This window comes from Mus pahari, chromosome 13, assembly GCF_900095145.1.
Source record: "Mus pahari chromosome 13, PAHARI_EIJ_v1.1, whole genome shotgun sequence".
Taxonomy (NCBI): Eukaryota; Metazoa; Chordata; class Mammalia; order Rodentia; family Muridae; genus Mus; species Mus pahari.
The window spans coordinates 85,079,301-85,101,569 of NC_034602.1; the positions used below are offsets into that span (position 1 = coordinate 85,079,301).

General features: G+C 41.8%; 1 protein-coding gene across 3 annotated transcripts in view; it reads left to right on the forward strand.

The window, feature by feature from the left end:
- The window catches only part of Fras1 (Fraser extracellular matrix complex subunit 1), a 405,350-nt gene that overhangs the window by 179,468 nt on the left and 203,613 nt on the right, over positions 1-22,269 (forward strand). For all 3 annotated transcript variants that reach the window (XM_021210427.2, XM_029545004.1, XM_029545005.1), the window contains exons 10-14: positions 3,623-3,712; positions 5,376-5,411; positions 6,820-6,967; positions 8,340-8,483; positions 10,042-10,176. In XM_021210427.2, coding sequence (XP_021066086.1) covers positions 3,623-3,712; positions 5,376-5,411; positions 6,820-6,967; positions 8,340-8,483; positions 10,042-10,176 — 553 coding nt within the window. The remainder of the gene's footprint in view (positions 1-3,622; positions 3,713-5,375; positions 5,412-6,819; positions 6,968-8,339; positions 8,484-10,041; positions 10,177-22,269) is intronic.

A 22,269-nucleotide genomic window follows, 5' to 3' on the forward strand; every position in this document is an offset into this window, starting at 1 on the left:
CAGACTCAGGCAGAGAGGGTCTTGCCTTCCCGTCGATTTATTCACCGCCCCCGTGCCTTTTCATTTCTGTTTTTCCTTTATGTGAGGGGAGTCAGAATGCTTGGAAGAAGATGACAGGGAAGTCCATGAGGGCCTTTTCCTTCTCTTGCTGTCTGGGGCGGGGCTTCCTTGCCTCTGTATCTGACAGGGCTGGGTTATACTTCAAGGTTTAACTCATTGAATATGCCAAGGTTTGTGAAAAACAGTGAGAGGTGGTTCTCAACCACCTACTTACTCTCAGCCTCCCTGGAGAAAAGTAGCATAACCCACTGTCCCCTCGGGTAGCATCCCTCTGTGTGTCTGCTGGCCCACTTGATGTGTGGTATTAGCTGGGCTCTCTGTGTGTCCTTGAGCACAATGAGGAAATGCTGCTGGAGTTGAGAGTGCCGTGCTCCCTAATCTGTTTTCTGATGCTCTGTCAGCCTATAGTGTTCCCCACCTTTGCCTCTAAGGATCGAGGTTCTGAAGCCCATGGTCTGTTCTCCCAGATGTTTAATTTTTTTTCTAGAGTGTCTCCTCATACCCCCAATTTTGTGTAAGTTAGTAGATTCTAAGCTGGAATTACTGCCAGTAGTGAAATTTTAACCAAAATAGAATCTTTTTTTAAAAAAAGATTTATTTATTTTTTATTGATATGAGTACTTTGTAGCTGTCTTCAGACACACACCAGAAGAGGGCATCCGATCCCATTACACATGGTTGTGAGCAACCATGCGATTGCTGGGAATTGAACTCAGGACCTCTGGCAGAGCAGTCAGTGCTCTTATCCGCTGAGCCATCTCTCCAGCCCAAAATAGAATCTTAAAGAGGAAAAAAAAATACTCTTTGGCCTCTTTTTAGATACCATAATTCTGAAATTAGCTTTGGTTAATTAGCTTGTTAAAGTCCGGTTATCCTAATAGCTTCTTAATTTCTGCGATGCTTGTATTGCTGGTGACCAAACAATGAAGAAGGCGTACCATGACCTTGAGAGTCCCTGGGCTTTGTGGGGAGCCAGATACACAAGCAGAAATGATTCTTCATGGAGGTCTGCAGGAGCACCAAGGATTATGGAAATCTGAGTTAGATGCCCTCAGACCTGCTGAGGGAAATAACTGTGAGGCAGCTGCAGTGCACTGCTGGGGCTTCCAGTTAGTTCCACCCTGCTTTCTGAGTCCCTCAAGGCTATTTGGAGGCCTTCTATTTGGCTACTTCTAATCTTGGAGACCAGGGGTGTATTAGGTATTAGTGTCACACATCTACACAAGGCTATAGAGAACTGTTTCTATAGATGACAGAATCATGCGTGCTCTCTATTGCTACTTATTTCTGAGTCAGCACCAGTGTTCTGGATAGCCTTGAGTCAATGCACAGTTTTTGTTTTTGTTTTTGAATTTTTGAAGGAGAAAATGGCGTGATCCTTGTCTTTGATGTATTCAATAAAAATCCCTCGACACGGAAACATAAATTGACCAATGGTAGACTAGCACAATATGATTGATTTCATATTTCCAGGTGTTATAATGTCTTTGGATGTAAATTCAGATGGAGATATCACATTATTGCTTTCTCCTTAAAAGGGCCTACTCTTTACTCCAGAGATGTACTGCGCTGGGAGGAATGGCCTGTAGCACAGCGTACTGAAGAGGGAAGGCGTGCATAACTGGGGAGCCTTCAGAGGAAAACGACCTCAAAAGAGGCCATCCTGTGCTACTGCATATTAAACTGACTTCCAGAGTCATTGTTCCCTAGGGGTTAGGTATTCAGCAGAGAAGGTGCAGCACGTTTGATATTGAGGACACACTTAAACGTGAAATGAATGAGTTTGTTTCACGATTTAGTTCTATTCAAAGCCGAAGTCAGATGTTAGTTGGCATGTTCCTCACAGCAGTAAGCTGGCGTGTTTGGGGACAGCCAGGCTTCTATAAATAGTAAAGCTGTTTAGACCTTCCTACCTCACGCAGGCTGGATCCTTGCGCCATAGGAACAGGGCTTTTTGTTATTCACTGCCCTGTGTGAAGGCTCAGAACAGCCACCTTCTCTCTATGGGCTGCGGGAGCTCTCTAGCAGCTCTCTGCCCTGCCTTTTCTTTTTAACAGAAGTACACACTCTGTCTTGCTTCAAAATATTGTTTTAAGCAACTTAGATTACACACATATAAACCCTTTTATATGCTTTGAAAGCAAAATTTCAATCTGATCCTCATGATGCCTTCACCACAGCTGATTCGTTGTTTCTGCAAAAACAATTTATATGTAAATACGCCGATCCCTATAGCACCCACTGCTCTCTGTTGGCCTCTGACTGGTGTGAATTTTGATGGACATCAATCCATATAGCTCCCTTCTGTTTGAAATAACTTTTAGGAATTGTACAGCATTATAGCCATTCATACAGTTTTGTGTTTGTTTTAGAAATTTATGTTTTTCTTCATTTAAAAGGAAATATATATTCTGTTTAGCAGATCTTGAAGACTCTAGAAGAGAGCCTAAAATCCACTCTTAATGGTACAACCCAAAGACAACAAATCCTTTTACAATCTATTTTTCTTTAATATAGTGTTTTAAACATAAACTATCATCATTTAATATGAGTATTTAATTTTACAGTGCTGTTTCTATTTAACATGGTTCCTAAACTTTGAAATTCAATATAGATTCCCCCAAGTTAAATATTAAATATTGAAAGAAATATATCATTTTCCGGAAACTAAATGAATCCTTAGAAAGGAGGCAGAGCTTTGAAGAACACTCTGCAGCCAGCGAATATTAGATATTATTGTTTACATAAAGAAAATTGCAAGCAGAATTTGTGATTTAGTAGCATATTCTCTGGAATGTGGGGGCTGCAGTGGAATTTAAACTTTCTTATCTACAGAGAATTATTTAGATATTTTAAAAACATCAAGCGTTCATTATTTTTGAAATAAAAATTCAGTTGAAATTATTAAAGTGGGAAGACTCTGTAAGCAAACATGTGTCTTCAAAATGTGGCATTTCTCTTCTTCCTCTTATAATTAATTAAAACAAAAGTTAGCTGTACGTTTGCTAACAGTGCAAGTATCAGAATGATGAACAAAAATTACTTTTCTGCTATTAAATTTATGCCTGATTCTACATCTGTATATAAAAGGATCCCTCTGGTTGGATATTCAAATGCTGGCTTGAGTTGCATGCTGTTGTTGACACTATGGCTGCATGTTCTGACTGTCCGTATATGAGATAGTGTGAGCCTTGCCTGCCACTTGTCTTTGCTGTACTATGACATTTCCACGGCTGCTGTTTCGGGTCACGGGTAGGTAGGTAATTATGGGGTGGAGAGAACGGAGCACATGCACGTGTCATGAGAATATGGGAGGAAATGCACTTGGAGAATATTCTAGAAGGATGAGAAGATATCCCAGAGGGAGCCAGCTAGGGCGGGTGTCGGTATGGGTGTGGGTGGGGAGGGCTGTGGGGGTGGGGCACACACATATAAGCAATGGGCTGAAGCTGAGAGTGTGTAGAGCTTCTCATTCCAGTCAGGAACCCAGCTGCTTCTCAATTTAGCACTGCTACCTGGAGATGTTAATTTGATGTGTACACTGCACTTCTTATCCCTACAGGGTGAAGAATTAGTTCACTTAGAAGACAAATGCTGTCCAGAATGCATTTCAAGGAATGGTTATTGTGTTTATGAACAGAAGGCAGAGAATGTGAGTATCAGGTTAATAACAAAACACTATTAAAATTAATAGATCAAAATTAACCGGATAAAGGGATCTATTATTACTTCCCAGTGTTTTTAGACCCATTCTTTTTTTTTTTTTTTTTTTTTCCTTTTCTTTCCAGCAAACTATTATATGTGCTTCAAGAATGTGCTATGCACTGGGGACAGGCAGACTGAAAGCATCAAGTAGAGTCTGCTCTTGGTGGAAGACATTTATAGTGTGAGAAACAGATAGACAAGATGCAGATATACATACATACATACATACATACATACAGACAGACAGACACACACACACACCAAACACACTCCCCCACTTAATAAATAGAAGAAATGATGGAACTTTGATGGATTGAATGTGGGGTCAAACTCCACTTTCTCAAGTATTATTTCTCCTTGTGTCAAAGAAAGTAATTACCGTTATCCCTTTAACTTTCTCTTACACTCACACATGCATCTGGGGGCCAGGAGTAAACCTTGGATGTCACTCCTCAGAGGACACTTACCGTGGTTTTTGTTTTGTTTTGTTTCGTTTTCTGTTTTGAGAAAAGGTTTCTCATTGGTCTGGAGTTCACCAATTGAATATGCTCGCTGGCCAGTGAGCTCGAGGAATCTGCTTGTGTCTGTCTACAGAGTGCGAGGATTACAAACACATGCTATACCCTGCTTTTTAATGTGGCTACTGGGGATCTAACTCAAGGGCTTGTGCTTATGTGGGAAACACTTTACCAACTGAACTGTCCCTCCAGCACTGCCCTAGTTTTAAAGCCCATATTTCTCATAGGATTTTGGGATGTTGACAGATTTATCGTGTTCTTTAACCTATGTTCATTGATCATAAATACAGTGATTTCACTGACCAATCAGAATAGGGTTGTAACAATTGAGAGCCAGTGCTGTGACTGGTCTCAATCTAAACTAACAGGGCTCAATCACATCTGTCAACACATTCTAAGAGAGTGATATAAGTCAACAAAGCAGGCTATAAGTTTGAATCCCTCCTGTGCTGCATAGTGTGATCTTGAGCAAGGTCCCTTCTTATTTAGTGCAGATGAAAAATGGTACTTTCCTCCTGGGTTATTAAGATGACAGATGCAAAACTCTTAGGAAAGCCAGTGGCATATCTGTAGTTAAAAACATTGATAATTTTAGAACGTTGTTATCACTTGTCTCTCACAATGATATTTTAGTCATCTTCATTGTCTTAAGAATTTAGAAAAATTAATGTGTCCCTAGAAATGTTGAGTTTGGATCCATTTCATAATATTAGTTCATCCATCTCTTTTTTTGAAAGTTAAACTGAATGGAACTAAAGAAAATCAAGTGTTAGTACGGATCTCCATAGCAGCCTGATATTCAAGAGTTTCATTTAAAAGTTTAGATTCCTTGTCCTTGAACCCCTCTATGTTGAGGGGGAATTGAACCCACATGCCTGAGAACAAAGCAAGAATAAAAAGTCCAAAATGTCTTCATCCTCGAATGGTATGACTTCCTAGTGTTTAATGCAGACAGATTTTATTTTTATTCATAAGAAGTTAATAAAAATGCATGCTGCTTAGTGGGAATGGATATCTCCTAATGGAAAAATAAACAGATCAGCTTAATGGTGTTTTTAGTGGTATCATAAATACTTTCCTTTTTCTTTGTAGATGTCTTCAAATGCGAGTGAAATTAAGCATGTTCCAGTAAGTATGGACTTTTAATTTGTGCATGGATCCTTATAGAGTTGTTTTAAATAATGATTTGCATGAACTTACCCTAGGGGACTTGGTGTCTTAGCATTTTTCATAGCTATATTTGATGACATTACAGTTGGAAACTTTAATGCACTAGACTTGAGTTTTTTTTTTTTTTTTTTGTTTTGTTTTGTTTTTTGCCTATTTTCTATAATTGATAGTTAAGTTTTACTAACCATGGGCACCTACATATCTCCTATACCTTAACTCCTGATTAGTTTTTTTTTTTTCAGCCTAGTCAATGCAGATTGATCTTTGAGGGAACTTTGTGTAGAGTAAATTATTGTAGGAATCACTCCTAGGGATGGTGACAGGATCATTCCCCAAGCAACTGAGTGTCCCTTCTCTGGTCTCTTAGTTCTGCACTGCCATGGGTCTTGTCCTAAAGACAACAAGCTTATCATTTTAAGGGGTTGTGAATGAGCATCTAAGAACCTAGGCTGAATAACATCTCTTTCTTCTCTCCACCATGTCCTCTGGTTTTCTCACAATTCCCCCTTCATTTGAAAAGTGCTGTTAAAAGTGTTTTGTTTTGTTTTGTTTTAAGCTGTTAGCGATATTTCACATTAGTTAGCCCAGCAAGCATTTTATCAGATTTTTATTTTAAAATGTACTCCCCCATTTGCTCATTTCCCCTCTCTCTGATCAATCCAGTGCAGCCTATGAAGGGACCTTTGTCTCCTGATTTTCAGGGTCAATTTTTTAAGGAAATTGCTTCTAAAATCAGTATAGATTCTCTGTCAATCTATTCATGCATATTACCATAATTTGGTTGGCCAGAAGGAATATTTTAAGGAGGGAAATCTCATGGTCCATCTGTAGTCACACACACACACACACACACACACACACACACACAAATGGACCTGTGAAAGCTTTAATTTTGAGAATACAATGCCTTTCTTGTTACTCTGACTGTAACAAGAAAATACAGTGTCTGAACCAAGTTTCTCCCTCTTATTATAGAGATTGTGTTTAATGGACCTGCTAACCACTAGGTACAAGAAGTAATGGTAATGCCCCCTGGTGGGTTTTGTTTTGGCTCTGAGGGGTGAAATGTGTTGAGAAACACATTTGAAATAACTTCTTACATATTCTGGTTGCCCAAAGGTATGTCAAAATTTATCTCTTGAGTGTGCTTAAAATCATTCCGTTGATGCTGCACATTAAAAGAAGTCAATTAAAAACAAAGAAAGAGGAACTGCTTGTTAAATTTCTTGCTATCTGAGGGCAAAATTGGGAAGGCGGGGTGCTGACGGCAGGCATCTCCTGGTCTTTGAGGAGGCTTGCTGGTCTACCCCAGAAGTTCCTCTTCAGAGTCTCTGCTCCCTGTCGCTGTGTTGACTGTTTTCCACAGGAGGGGGAGAAGTGGGAAGAAGGCCCTTGCAAGCTGTGTGAGTGCCGGGAGGCTCAGGTTACTTGCTATGAGCCGTCTTGCCCGCCATGTCCAGTGGCCACCCTAGCCCTGGTGGTGAAGGGACAATGCTGCCCAGACTGCACACCAGGTAGGTCCATGTCCCATTTTCCTGGCAAGAAAATTCACAGATGGTCTCATTTTTCTTCCAACTTGTTTTTCGTTGCTCACTTTTGGCGGTTGGTTTGTTTCCTTATTTTTTGACAAATTATTCTTATTATCAATCTTTGTAGAATTTGTTTGACTGCAACCATATAACTTTGGGAAAGTCATTGACCCTTAATGTCTTAGTTTTCTTAATTATAAAATATGCCTTATTTATCTTGAAAAAAATCATATTCGTCAAACACCACCATTTGAAGGACTCACCAAGGTCTATTGTCCTTCTAGTGTGGAAAACACAGGAATAATTCTACAAAGTGGTGAGAGGCATTCTTTCCTTTCCTTTTCTTTCTTTCTTTCTTTCTTTTTTTTTTTTTAAAAAAAGGTGAAACTGTGAAACAGATGGCTTCTTTTGTAGTTCTCAAATGAGGTTTTAAAGTTTCAAGACTCATTAATTTTTTTTTCCAAAAGAAAATTTTATCTACTTGTTTTGCAGTTGTGCCTCCAAATCACCTGGGCTTGAATTAGTTCCGGTTCGTGGTTGCTGACAGGCTCTGCAACTGGCCAGCTCCACTCTGCTTCTCCTCTAGCACAGCCTATCTCAAAGACAAGTGGCATTTCATCCATTTGTATTTCCTCATTAATAGTTTCCATCTGCAGGCTCCGGTTTCCCACGGAGGCATCTGCTTCTCCCCTCACCTTGTTTTGGCTAATCAGAGTTCCACTGAAGAAGTGCCAAGGGAAAAGCATTGGGACCTTATATTTAATTACGGCACCTTGGCAAACTGGCTCTCTGGGCTTTACAAAACAAATAATGAGTATGCTATATATGAGGCATAAAAATATCAGGCCCTTGAAAAACCTTAAAACCTGAAAACGGCCCCTTGGTGACTGTTAACCTCCAAGAGGAGGGATAATCCCGATTAGTGTGAATGAGAGTCAAGATTTTGAAGAAGAGAAAAGAAAAATGATGTTATTCGCGAAAGCTAGAGCTGATTTTAAAAGTTATAGCCTCTGTCTCTAAACTCTGTGTATGGAAGGCTTCAGAAGAGCTTGGATACCGTGGATGACCGACTCTGCTTAAGCCCCCTAGCAAGGAGGTAATCCCACCTCTTCCTTGAGTCAGTGCAGCAGGCAGAGTGTTGAGGAGCCCATTCCTTTGCATATTTGATTGGAGACTAGGAAAGCTAGACTCGGGGAGTCACACATCAGTCCATAGTGTTGCTGTATGGGGCCGCTTTGGCTTTGCCACCAAGCTTTATTGTTCTCGATCCTCCCTATTCCCTGTAATGGGTGTATCCTGTGGACTCTTCAGGCGCCTGCGGGCTTTACTGAGTTCTCTTCTTTGTTCTTGGTTCTAGTTCACTGCCACCCAGACTGCCTGGCCTGCTCTCACTCTCCAGGCCACTGTGACCTCTGCCAGGATCCCACAAAGCTGCTGCAGAATGGGCGATGTGTGCACAGCTGTGGCCGGGGCTTTTACCAAGCAGGCAGTCTTTGTTTAGGTATGGCAACCCATACCATACCAGAGGTACAGTTGCTTAGAGCTAAAGAGACTATCAATGTGATTTATGGTATTGAGTGAAAGCATTGTTACAGAAGGGATCACAATGCGAGACATATACATCCACAAGTCACTGCAAGTCATAAGTGTCTTAGCCTCTTCACCTTCAGATCACTTTCTTCTGAAATTTTATAGCTGTTCCAGTATTTCCTGGAAGCTGGCTGATACGGGAGTCAGATGCAACCGTCAAAACTGGATTTCTTTCATTTCGAAGACTTAACAGATAGTGATGTCATGCTGCTTGCTGTCATTTACTGAAATCTTCAGTTATTCCAGAGTGGAAACTTAGAATTGATAGAGAGCTCCAAGGTCATCTTCCAGAACTTTCCAGTTCTCCGTCCGAGGAGCCAATGGTCCACGCAAATTTGTTGTCTTGGACCATGTTGCACAGACAATTGCTAATGGAGCTTATGATTTACAAGTTATGAGGGCTTCTAGAAAGAGTTCAGATGCACTTCAGAAATTTTGTTCATTTGAAGATCTTGGTTAGGAAAGCTCAGCTTGGTTGAGGTCAGATCCTACTGCCACCCTTAATCTCTGATCTGAAAAGTTACTAACCTGTTCACAAATGTGGAGGTTTATGCTCTGGTTGTGAATATTTAACCCATCCTCTCAGAAGGTCATGGCAAGGATTAAGCATGTGAACATTGTTCAATGCTTTGTATAGTGTCTAGGCTACAGACGAGTCTTATTAAGGCTTAGTGACTTTCATTATTTTCTGTTTCTTGGTTTAAAGTCTTCATTCTTTTTTAATATTATTGAGCTATATTCTTGAAAAATAAGTCAGGTAGTGAAGAAATTAAGGACTAGTAGGTAAGTAGAGAAGACCAACACTTTCGAGCCAGACTGCCTGGTTTCGAATGCCAGTGTCTGGTTGTCTGATGGCTTTTGACAAGTTATTTTATCTCTGGAGCTGGTTTCTCATTTGCAAAAAAACATACCTACTTGTCTGATTTGGGTTTTACTGCTGTGAACAGACACCATGACCAAAGCAAGTCTTACAAAGGACAACATTTAATTGGGGCTGGCTTACAGATGAGAGGTTCAGTCCATTATCATCAAGGCAGGAACATGGCAGCATCCAGGCAGGCATGGTACAGGAGGAGCCAAGAGTTCTACATCTTTATTTGAAGGCTACTAGCAGAATACTGACTTCCAGGCAGCTAGGATGAGGGTCTTAAAGCCCACACCTACAGCGACACACCTATCCCAACAGGACCACACCTTCTAATCGTGCTACTCCCTGGGCCCAGCATATAAAAACCATCACATACTCTATAGTGTTGTTGTACACTTAAAGCATTTATGTTCATAAAGGCATTTCACAGTGCCTGCTATGTAATTCTTAGCTCTGAAAATGAAGGCTGTGGATTTCTTGCCCTTTTCTTGTTTGTGACCCTAGAGCCTCAGCACTGGGGTCTGTGAGGAAGAGTCAGCCTTGGAGTGATCCATTCCAGCTAACCTGCCATCTTTTCTTTCTCCCCCTTGTCTGTGGCCAGCCTGTCAGCCCCAATGCTCCACATGCACCAGTGGCCTGGAGTGTTCATCTTGCCTGCCTCCCCTGCTGATGCAACAGGGACAGTGTGTGTCCACCTGTGGGGATGGCTTCTACCAAGATCACCACTCATGTGCAGGTGAGCACTAACTGGGCTATAGCTGGGTGTGCTACAGAGAAAGCTGCCATAGCCCCTATCTAGGCATAAACTGGAGGTTACAAGGAACTGTGATCAAGCTACTCAAATAGGTGTGCAATGGTTTGGCTGTGGTTTGTGCCCTGCCTTAATTAGGGTTTCTATGTTTCATGGTAATGAAACACCATGACCAAAAGCAACTTGAGAAGGGAAGGGTATGTTTTAGCTTACATGTTGACCTCACAGTCCATCATCACAGGGAGTCGGGGCAGGAATTCGAGGTAGGAACCAGGAAGCAGGAGCTGAAGCTGAAGCTGTGGAGGCTGGAGGGATGCTGAGTCCGCTTGTTTCTCAGCCTCTTCTGTATGTGGCTGTCTCCTTTAAGATTTAGTCCAGATTCCTAATACTGTACTTGCTTCCAGAGGGAAGAGTAGTCACACTGTAATTTCATTTGTTTATGCCTTACCAATTTTTAAACAGTGATTGGAATCATAAATGTAAGTTCGAAATGTGCAAAGATTTTGATGTAGTTAAATTTGGGTTACTTACTCATTTATTTTTGAGACAAGATTTCACTATTTAGTCCCAACTGCCTCATGATTTCCTTCTTCCTGTCTTAGCCTCCTGGACAGTCCTTGAAGGACCAGTGCTTTGTAAACATCTCAGCCATAAAAGATGGGGAGAGAAAACAAAGCAGAAACCAAAAATCAAATCATAACCTCTAGTGTTTACAGCTTATCGTTTTCTGTTCACTGCTTACCTTAGAACAGACTCAAAGTGGGCAGGTGTAAACACCTTCACACGTATCAAATGGCTGAGCAATTTAGGGCAATAGGTGAAATTTCGATTTGATGAAATGATTTAATGTATTTCTTTTCTTTCTTCTGTTACATCAAAGAGACCTCCTGCTAGCACTTCTATTGACCCATTTTCCCTAGAAGAAAGTTAAGTTTCCTTAGCTTACATTCCTTCCTCTGTCCCACCACACCTCCAAACAAACACACACACACACAGATGCACGCTCATTCACCCATACACATATACACAGCCAAACACAGATACACATTCATACACACACACAAGCAAACGCAGATGCACACTCATTCACCCATACACATACACAAAACCAAGCACAGCTACACATTTCTACACACACACACACACACACACACACACACACACACAGAGATGCAGCACACTCATTCACCCATACACAAACACTCAGCCAAACACAGATACACATACATACACAGGCAAACACAGATGCACACTCATTCTCTCTCTCTCACACACACAGATACACACTCATTCACCCATACACATACTCATAATCAGAGATACAAATTCATACACACACAGACAAACACAGATGCACACTCATTCATACACACATACACACACACACACACACAGATACACACTCATGCATACACACATACACACACAACCGAACAGATGCACACTCATTCATATACACATCATTTTCCCCCCTTCCTTTTGGTCATTTTCCCATCTCTCCACTCAGTGTTTTAATTGGTGGCACTAATACTGGTTTCGGGCATTTTGAAGTGGGTAATGTTTCACTTGATTACTGGTTTACATAACCGCCTGCTTCACATTCCATCCACAAACCCTCCTGCAAACGCCCATAGTAGAAAGTTGCTGGGAAAATTTGTTCATGCTCCCTCCAGGGAATTAAACCAATTTGCTTTAGTTCAGGCTCGTTGCATTTTTATGCATAAAATAAGGAAGTAGGAAAAAGAGAAACAGAGCAAGAGGAGAGAAAGAAGGGGAGGGTGTGATCTTAAAAACTAAAGGTAGATTCGTGGTCAGGTTTCACGTTCTATCTTGGCACTGGGACTCCACAAGTCATCGTCACAAGCTTTTCCAGCATTGGATTCTCTGTCTGTCTCTGTCTCTGTCTCTGTCTCTGTCTCTGTCTCTCTCTCTCTCTCTCTCTCTCTCTCTCTCTCTCTTTCTCTCCTGAAGTATTTATACCTGTACAATTAATGTTGGCTTTTCACCATTGACCTTGGGTGGCCATCATCCAGCCCATGTTCTTTCAACATGTGCTAAACTTTTCCAAAGAAGCCTTCTATTTTATAGCATGGAGCCTTCCTGGATTGATTTCTCTTGGCAGTCATTCATGGTATGACTGGGATAATTCTCCACTTTATTGACCCATCAAAACCAAAAGAAAGTGAGCATTCCGCCAAGAAAACTAATTAACAGAAATCTCCCTATTAATATTCATGCTTACTATGTTAGATATAGGAAGAATAAAAAATAGGGGACTAAGGCAAGTAGCTCATGTATATGACGCTCCACAAAAGACCGCGATCAGGTAAATGAGACAGTGAAAAGGGCCCCGAGTCCTGCCAGGGAACCTCTTCCACTGGTCTTCCATCATTTCCCCTTCCCTGGGAGATCAATGATATGTACACTGTCAGTATTGTTCTATTTCAGAATTGATTAAGGTAAAATTATGCTGTAATTGTGGCTGACAGATAGCCTCACATTTGTTGTCTCAGATTCATTTCCTTGCCTTCTCTGGTTTTGGAGTTTGATGAACCTTGGTCAGCATTACTCAGTTTGTATAGTAAGCTAAATTGAAGACCAGTAATGTGTTGCTTGTCCCTTTTACTCCCCAGGCAGAGCCATGGAGGAGTCACTGCCAGTGCCAATCCCTGACTTTAGTTAAGTGCACATAGGTTTTTACCATAACCTTTATGAATCCTTTGCTACCAGCTAGATCTGGTTCAGCATCCTCCCTTTCCCACCTCCTCACTCCCTTGTTGAGTTCATATACCTCAGGTGTCAGGACTGGATCTTTGCTACTTGGACTGTTCTGATCCATCTCCAGGGATAAAAAGCCAATTTGTTAGTCGATTGAAGCCCAGTGTAAGGCCTTATCTGTGTGTGAGTACTTTCTCACCACATGGATAAGGCCTTGCCCTTCCCTGCATGCCTTTATCACCCTGACTTTCTCATTTTCTCGGTATCAGGATCATGGTCCTGGCTTTCTTGTGTTCTCACTATCAGCATCATGGGTCCGTTGCTCACCTTGGAATTCTGGTATTAAATCTAACTCTATATCCAGACTGTACTCCATGAGAACACGCCTGCTTGATTTTCACGTTTCTCTGTTAGTCATTTCTGTTTTACCCTGGTGAGAACTTTTAATAATGGACACGGCCACACACACACACACACACATGCACACACACACACACACACCATAGATAGAGGCGAAAAAATACCCTAAGAAACAAAAGTAAAGAGACCAGCATCACTGTTGTAATAACTTTTCTATCGCTCTTGCAAAACACCATGACTAAGGCAATTCATAAAGTGTTTCATCAGCTTCATGGTTTTAGAGAGTTAGAGTTCATAATGGTGGAACAAAGGCATGGTGGCGAGTGGCTGGAGGAGTAGCTGAGAAATCACATCTCCATCCACAAGCAGGAGCCAGAGAAAGCATACTGAGAATGGCTTCTGACACTTTAAAGCCAACTCCTAGTGACACACCTCTTTCAACAAGGCCACACCTTCTAATCCTTCCCAAACAGTTTCACCCACTGAGGATCCTGGAGTCCATTCAAAGCACCACCGTTACTGCTTATGATTGCAGTCGAACACGATAAACTTCTAAGAGGAAAGAGTGGGATTTTATCCATTTTTTAAAATGCATGTATCAATGTTTCTCTTTTTAACTTAGAGTTTTGGATATGCAGAAAGGTCTAAGACAAAGTCGCAGGATAACGGCAACTTTCTTTGCAGGTCTAGAGTTGGAAGAAGTAAAGTACACAGGTTATATGCTTAGGGTCTGGATCCAAAGACTGGGGTTTTCATTTTGGCTCTGTCATGTATATGTGCTTCAATGCCATGCTTCAGTGGACTGTGGGCAGCATGGAGATAGACATGCTTGCCACATCTTTGTTGTCAAAATGAGGAGGCTGAATTCACATGCCATGATTGGAAATGGAGCCATGTGTCTTATAAGTTCTTCGTGATGTTTGGAGGGACTATGGTTTCTGCTTCCTAATGGCTAGAATATGAACATAAATAACTCAGCCATTTGTCTACAATGAGCTGCCAATAACAGCAGGTTAGTAGGTGCTTATAGATCTACCCAAAACAAAACCAACCATGAACACAACCAAAACAGCAAGCATCTGCAAAATGTAATCTATTTGAATGTTATACAGTCTCAGATACTGAAATCCAAGGACTCAAGCAACTGGACATTTTATGGGATTGTAACTGAAGGGATTATTTTAACCTCCATTTACCATTTACTGCTATATGGCTTTGGGCAAGTCATTTAACCTTTTAGAGGCTCATTCTTCTCAACTCTATAATGAGGATAATATTATGTACTTCAGACAATTATGATGAGGCCTGGAAGAGAATTTTGAAAAGTATAAATCTATTCTGCTTGGCACATAGTATGTGGGTGATAAAAGGCAGACATTATTGAAATCACTCTTTTATTGTTCAACCTGGGGAGATGAATACCAAATGACTCACATGAAGAAACAGGCATTTTTTCTGACATTAATGTCTGGTTAAAAATAAAATACACTCATATGATGGATAAATAAATGTAATGCAGAGAAGTTACTCCATTTCTTATGAGTTAAAATCCCCTTCTCATTTACTTGGAGTGTTTGGATTAAATTATGAGATGCTAAAATTATTTGGATTTCAGTCAAAATTAGTGTATCTTTTAGAGATAACATTTATGATGAGGGGCTCCAAATTTTACATATATATGAGGTTGTCCTGAAAAAGATTCTTAAAGGTAGTCTTGAGCAGAAGGACTTCTAATGGTGATTGCTTGTTGGAAGTAGGTTTAAGTGGCATAGCTAGTCACGGGGGGAGGGGGGGCTGACTCCTTGGAGCATGGTGCAAAGCTGTAAGGACTTCATGGTTTATGGCTTATGCTTGTGATTATCAATGCTAGTTTCACGGTGTCCTGAGTGGACTTCTCCACAAAGAGGGTATGAACTCTTAACAAGATAGAACTCTCTTTAGCGATTCCTAGGCACTATCAAGCTAGTGTCCCCAACAGCTCGTGTGACATTGGACAGAATCAGAATACCCATGTCAGTTTTGTTACTGAAAGGCCATGCTGAGACTGGAGGTCACAGCGGTACTGCCACGCCATCGCCACCCATCTGTACAACTTTGTAAATCTTCTGCTTCATGCTTACCATAGTTGCTGTCTATGAATAAGGCTTTCTGCCCCACACACTGTTCTTGACCCTCTGTCCCTTCTGCCTATGCAACAAATGCCTGTCTAGCTTCTTCTAAGTATCAGGCACTTTACCAGACATCAGGAGAACAATTAACCAAACAACTTCCCTTCACTTAAGGACTTTTCTGCTCAATGGAAGAAGACTGTCCCCTAAGCAGATAAGCCAAGGTCACTTTTAATAGTTGTCTTTATAATTATCCTCATGTGAATTCATACCCATTGGTGCCTTAAAGACAGTTTTCAAGACATGTGGCAGGGAAGGATTTGTTACTGAAATAAGGTTGTATCTCATGCTTGTGATTTTCATGTAGTATTGCACAATAAGGCATTCTGGGTTACTTTTCAAGGGAAGAAAAATGTGATGTGCCGTCCCACAGGGGAAGAGACAGGAATGTTCAGGCGTGCCTCAACAGTGGCCTACAGGTGATTCGCTTTCCATTAGCTTCTGAAATGTATGCCTTGTCAGCAATTCCTGGCTAGGTGTAGCCTCAGGCATATTACAAGATCTCTATTTTTTTCCTCCATCTCTCTTTCTATGTTTCTTGCCTCTAAGGTCACTGGGTGCTTACTGTCTCAAGGGCTTGGGTAGTAAGAAGGGCGTGTCTTAAGTCATATCAAAGGGAAGGAAAGGTAACAGCATTGTGCTTATAGCATGTGAGTTTCTTGAGTAAAGTAAGTGAAAGGTGGCCAGAGGCAGTGCTATTCCATCCCTCTTTCTTTGGATGTGTCTGCTCAGGAGAAGCACAGAAGGGAGAAGATACCTGGTGGTTCTTTGCCTGGATCACTGCTGTGGCCAGAGGCAATGTGCTATCTCTCTGCACTTCATAGAGTGACATTACACAGACCAGAGGAAACCCTCCGCAGAGGACAGGGAGCTTGTCTTGCAGAGAGACCCTGTCCGTCCTTCCTTCCTTCCTTCCTTCCTTCCTTCCTTCCTTCCTTCCTTCCTTCCTTCTTTCTTTTTTAAAAGATTATAAATATATATATACTGAGTATATATGAGGGCATAAGATTTCATTACAGATGGTTGTGAGCCACCATGTGGTTGCTGGGAATTGAACTCAGAACCTCTGGAAGAGCAGTCAATGTCCTTAAACCACCAAACCATCTCTCAAGCCCGGACCTGTTGTTTCTTACACACATGAATCCACACTCTATTTCAGCGATGGGTTAAAAACTAGTGACATCCTGTCTTCCTGTCCTGTTCATGTCTTCCTCGATTATTTTAGCTCAACTAGACACCATCGGTCTTTCTCTCTCTCTCCCTTCCCCTGCTGACACTGTCCCTGTTCTGCAACCGCCCTTTATCACAACTGAGATCTGAGCATCTGCGCTGATGCCCCCAGGGCATCTGTGAACAGGTCTCATCAAAGGCTGGGCTTTGCTCTGCGCTCCATCCTTTGGTTTTCTATTTCTCTAGTCGGTGCTGAAGAAGTCAGTATGTGCTTCATGTACAGGGGCTAGGGGATGAGAGTTGAAATAGACGCTCAGCAGAGGTCTTGAGCTGGGTCTTAACCAAGGGTCCTTGGTCATGATAGATGCACAGTTAAGGAACTTGGCCTAAAGATCACTCTGTTTGCCATCCACTTGTGTTGAAGACCCGGGAATGCAAATACAGGAGCTGGAGACAGATTGTTCCCAGGAAAGGCTGGTGAGATGGCTGAGTCAGTAAAGGTGCCTGTCACATAAGCCTGGTGATCTGAGGTCTATCTCTGAAAGTCATGGAAAGCAGACACAAACTTGTCCTCTGACTTCCATCAACACACTGTAGCATGTGCTCCCCTCAAATGCTATTATTACTATGAATACTAATTATAGAGTAACATGTTCATGGGTGGATACGTGATCTTACTTACTGATTTATGAACCACTGTCATGCCAATCTGCTTGTAAAAGAAAAAAATCCTCCCTTTATGTTTGCCTGCTTGAACCCTCTATCAACAAGGAAATCCTTTCTTAGGTCTGACTCTATCTACAGAGACACTACTAAAAAGTCAAATGCGCCAGTAAAATTTTCAGCTGCATCCCAAACATAGTTAAAAGATTAGCTATTTACCTACTATGTGCCTCGGGGAAGCAGATTATAGCCTCTCTCCTTTAGAAATTTTTTCCCTTAAGTACCAATAGCTCTGTGTTTATTCCAAAAAATTAATTTGATAAAGGCAATAAAATGTAAATTAAGATAGAAATTCAACAAAAACCCCCAGCTCACACTCCCTTAAGCCACTACTTTTAGCATTTTGGTGTCTGCCTTCATAATTTATGAGCTCATTTCTCTGTTTATGTATCTGTCTATACATGTACTCATTTATTTTTCCAAAGTAAAATCACTTGATACATGTGACTACATTGCCTGTCTTCCCCATCTCCTTTCTTATTCCCTACAACTCATGGTTTTAAAGCTATTGTCCGATTTTCTTTGTCTTGCTGTCAGTCGTTCACTGAGCCAACCTTCTGCTGTTGAATATTTGTTTTTAATTAACCATCATCATAAATAACAATGATAATAGACAGCTTCAGTAGAAATTGTGGCAAATCATTTTAATTAAACTCATAAACAGGTGATTGCTGGGTCTGAGTATGCATGGACACGATTACACCTTCGATGCACATAGATGCTACTCACTTCCAAACAGCAGTGTTGATACTCACTCTTCCAGAAATGCCTGGGAGTGCCTCCTTGCCATGCCTTTGTCCACATGTGGTACCCCAGTGCAGCTTCAGCCTGCTTGTAGGACTCATGCAAAATGGAAACTTTAAAAAAAAAAAAAAAAGAAAGAAAAAAGAAAGAAAGAAAGAAAAGAAAAAACAACCATATCTCTGGATCATAAAAACCAGTCTGAAAGAGTCAGGCTTACTGTCCATGGCTCACTTCCGTAACTGCACTGGGTCAGGTTCTTTTCTTGTTTGTTTCTCTGTCCACCACTCAGTTCATTCCCTTTGCTCTACCTTATTGCTAATCCCCTCCTTCCCATCTTCCTACTTAAGTAATGATGGCATTGTTTTCTGTGTCCTTGCATGCATGTTCAGTTGCATGTGTGCGCGTACAAACATGGATGGAGGGACCGATAGACAGCCCTAATTATTATCCTCAGGAATACTGTCCAAGTCCTTTGAGACAGGCTTCTCATTAGCTTATCAAATAGACCGTCTAACCAGAGAACCCCAGGGGTCCCGCCATCTCTACCTCTAGCTCTGGGATTCCAAGTACAACCCACCATGCCTACCGGTTTTACATGTATTCTGGGGATCGATGCAGACCCTCATGATTGCTAACTGAGCCATTTCCCTAGCTCCAAGTAACTGCTGTAATGTAATTTGGCGCATGTTTTAGGGTGTGTATACTTTCATTGCTCTATGTACATATTACAATTCAGAAGAATTTTGGGTGGATATTTCCTTCCTTCTCTTATTTCCTCAGTAAGCAACATGTCTAAGATCCATATATGCTGCTTATGTAATTCTAATCCACCCTGCCTTGTCTGTTTTGTTTGCATATCTTTAGCTATTTGTGAGGCCATAGGACCTTTCACCTGTTCGGTGTTTTTACGAACCCTGTCAAATACCTGGGAATTTTCAGAACACCTGGAAATTAGATGTTCTTATTCAGGGGTCTGCAGTCTTTAGTTGAAAAGAGAGATGGGTAGAAGGTAGAAACCCAGCTTGGGAAGGATCTTGAGATTGGTGTATAAGGGTCAGATAGTTGTGATGTTGATTTTTTAGGCAGTGAGCCTTAGACTCTTGGGGGGCCTGAGGGCTGAGGGAGAGATAGTAGGATAGAAAGGAACTTCTGGACACCTGAAACTCACCATGAGATTTCCTGTGGTTTCCCAAGGGGCTCTTGTTGCTTGGGGGAGATTGCAATGTAAAAGTGTGGCGCTTGAGGCAGCTGGGAAAGGCGGGGTTCCCTTTGTACAGCAGTTGACATACATCTCAAGGCTCCATTTCTGTCCTCTTTCAAGAGAGCCTGCCTCTCCAGGACTCTTTCTCATCTTCTGTCTCTCAGTGAAGATTGCTTTGCTTTTGACCAGAGCAGAGACAGGAGCTGCCAGGTCTTCCTGAAGCCAGTGATCGCATGCATACAGTTGGCCTCTCCAAACCTGTCATTTCATTGTACCTCTCAGCATTAAATACAACACACATTATTCTCACCAAATGGGAGAAAAAAAACAAAGGAACTGTGAACTTGAGTTTAAGATAGGAACATATTTTTATCCAACAAGAGCTTCCTACAGGGCTAGGATGTAGCTCAGTGAATGCTTAGAGAACATGAGCAAGGCCCTGACTTCCATCTCTAGCTCTCCATGGACTAAGTGTGGCAGTGCTTTATGTCTATGGGTCAAGAACTTGGGAGCCTGAAGTTCAAGGTCAGCTGATGAGGGTACTTACATCCAGTTTGAGCTAGAGTTCTTGTCTCAAAAGAAGAAACAGAATGAAAGTACAAAACAGAGGGCATCTTGTTGAAAAAATACAGCCACTGCGGCTTGGGGAAGTGGCTTGGTGGGTACAGATACTCAATGTGTAGACATGAGGATTGAAGTTTAAATCTCTAGTGGTCATATAAAAAGCCAGGCATGGTTGTTCATGAGTTTATAATCCCAGATCTGTGGAGGTGTGGAGAAAAACAGGGGGATGACGCTGGCATCCTGGCCATAAGCCTAGCTCCAGGTTCAGTGAAAGACCCTGTATTAAACTAATAAGGTAAGGAGTGATAGAGCAGGATACACAATGTCCTCCTCTGGTCTCCATGAGTACGTATGGAGATGCACACACACACACACACATACACACACACACACACACACACACACACACACACACGCATGCACACGGAGAAAAAAAACCAAACCACTAGCTCCTGACAGTAACCCTCGCCAAGGTCTTCCTAGTCCTTGTGAAATGGAGTGAAATGTCACCTCGCCATAAAACGAATAAAACACGGAACAGGAGAGCTCCCTTGGCGGCACACCTGCTTGGGGCTGGAGCTGGGGCCAGTGCCTGTGGTCGCCAGTCAGAGTATTATGCTGGCTTAGAATTTGAACCTGGCTTCAGTGATGATCAAAGCTGGTATACCAGTTCTGACACCTTAAGAGAGGGTGGAAAAGGCCAGCCAAGGGTGATTTTCTTTCCTGGAGGAACACTGCAGTTCCCAAGCCTGAACCTACGAGCATCTGACCCCCCGCCTGCCATCTGGAAAGGTTTGCTAGGAACAAGAAGATGCCTGTAGGAAGGGCTTTTAACTCTGAAGGAGATCTGCAACTTATTCTTAGAGAAGCATAGGTTGAAAAAGTTTCTAAAAATCGTCTACTTCTATATTAGCAAGAACAAAAGAAGTTTTTATCTTCAAAATAGAGTTTCCATATAAAGCTGGCAAAAGGAAGGGCATTTATCCATTCTTTTCATTTTTTGAAATGAATTGTTTGACGAACCAACACATGCCCTATTATGCCCCAGAAAAGTCATGGGCCTTCCAGATAAATGATCTACTGTATGTGAGATAAGAAGACAACTTTGCCTCGTTCATCCTTTCAAAAATTTATTACTTTAATATTCACAATATACAATTCAAACCCTCAATGATCTGAAATGCATCACTAAGCAACATCAGGCTGAAAAGTCAGCGAGCCAGTGACCTTTTCCTCTTCATAATAACCCAATTGGAGTACTAGCCACATGTAAACTAAGCCTGCAAGAAGAGATAGCTGTGAGTCACATACTTTCAGTGCTGGAAATTAAGAATCAGTTGTAAAGCACAGCAGGAGTGTGTCATACCAAGGAATGACAGCTCAGTGTGGCACTATGCCTGGCCACCAAAGATGCCGTTCCTGTGATATGGAGAAGTGAGGAGGGCCAGCAGGGCCCACTGTTGCACTTGACAGTAGGTATCAGTGTATCATGCATATTCATCATCAAAAAAGACACAAAAAGAGTTTTTAGCATTTAGAAAGTAAATTTTATATCCTCAATGTTAGGACATTTAAAAACTCATACCTTTGCCATTTCTATGCAAAGGGCGGCTGATGTCGAGGTTTTTCTGTAATGAATAAAATCCTGTGTGTTCTCATTTAGCACACATTTGATGAGTGCTAGACACCAGTGTGAGCACTGGGGGATTAAAATAACTAAAGCTCTGTCCCCACTTGGGAAGTGACTGCTCCTTGAAGGAGGAAGACAATATTGGACAAACTACTGCAGGGAACTCTGCCAGTGAAATCAGCCCTCCCACTGCCCTGCTGTCTTGGGCTTCTGTGGCAGTGACAAAGCACCATGACCAAATGCAGCTTGAGGAAGAATAGAGTCCATTTGGCTTACATATCCAGTCTGAGCCCACCGAGGGAAGTCAGGGTAGCAACTCAAGGCAGGAACCTGAAGGCAGGAACTGAAACAGAGGAAATGGAGGAAGGCTGTTTACTGACTGGCAGCCATTGGCTTGCTCAGCTTGCTTTCTTATATACCTCAGGACTGCCTATCCAGAGGTGACACTATCCCCAGTGGACTGAACTCTTCCATATCAGTTATCAATCTGTTGAAAAGAAAATCCCACCAATCGGGATACTTGCTACAAGTCTTCTCTAACATGAAGGCCAAGGCCTTCCCTTGGACCGTGTGACTGCCATGTTCTAACCTATGGGATCTTTGTAGTCTTACTTTCAAATTAATCTTTCCCTTGGTACTGCCCAGTAGAATTTTTGTAGCAATCCAGTGAATTCAATGGATGAAATATATCATCTATTTTTTTTGGTCTAGGCCTTAGGCAATGTGGCTTATGTGGGGCTAGGTGGGAAGGTCTCATAGGCCTCCAGCACCCAGCATCTGGAATGTGGCAGCAGCTTCTT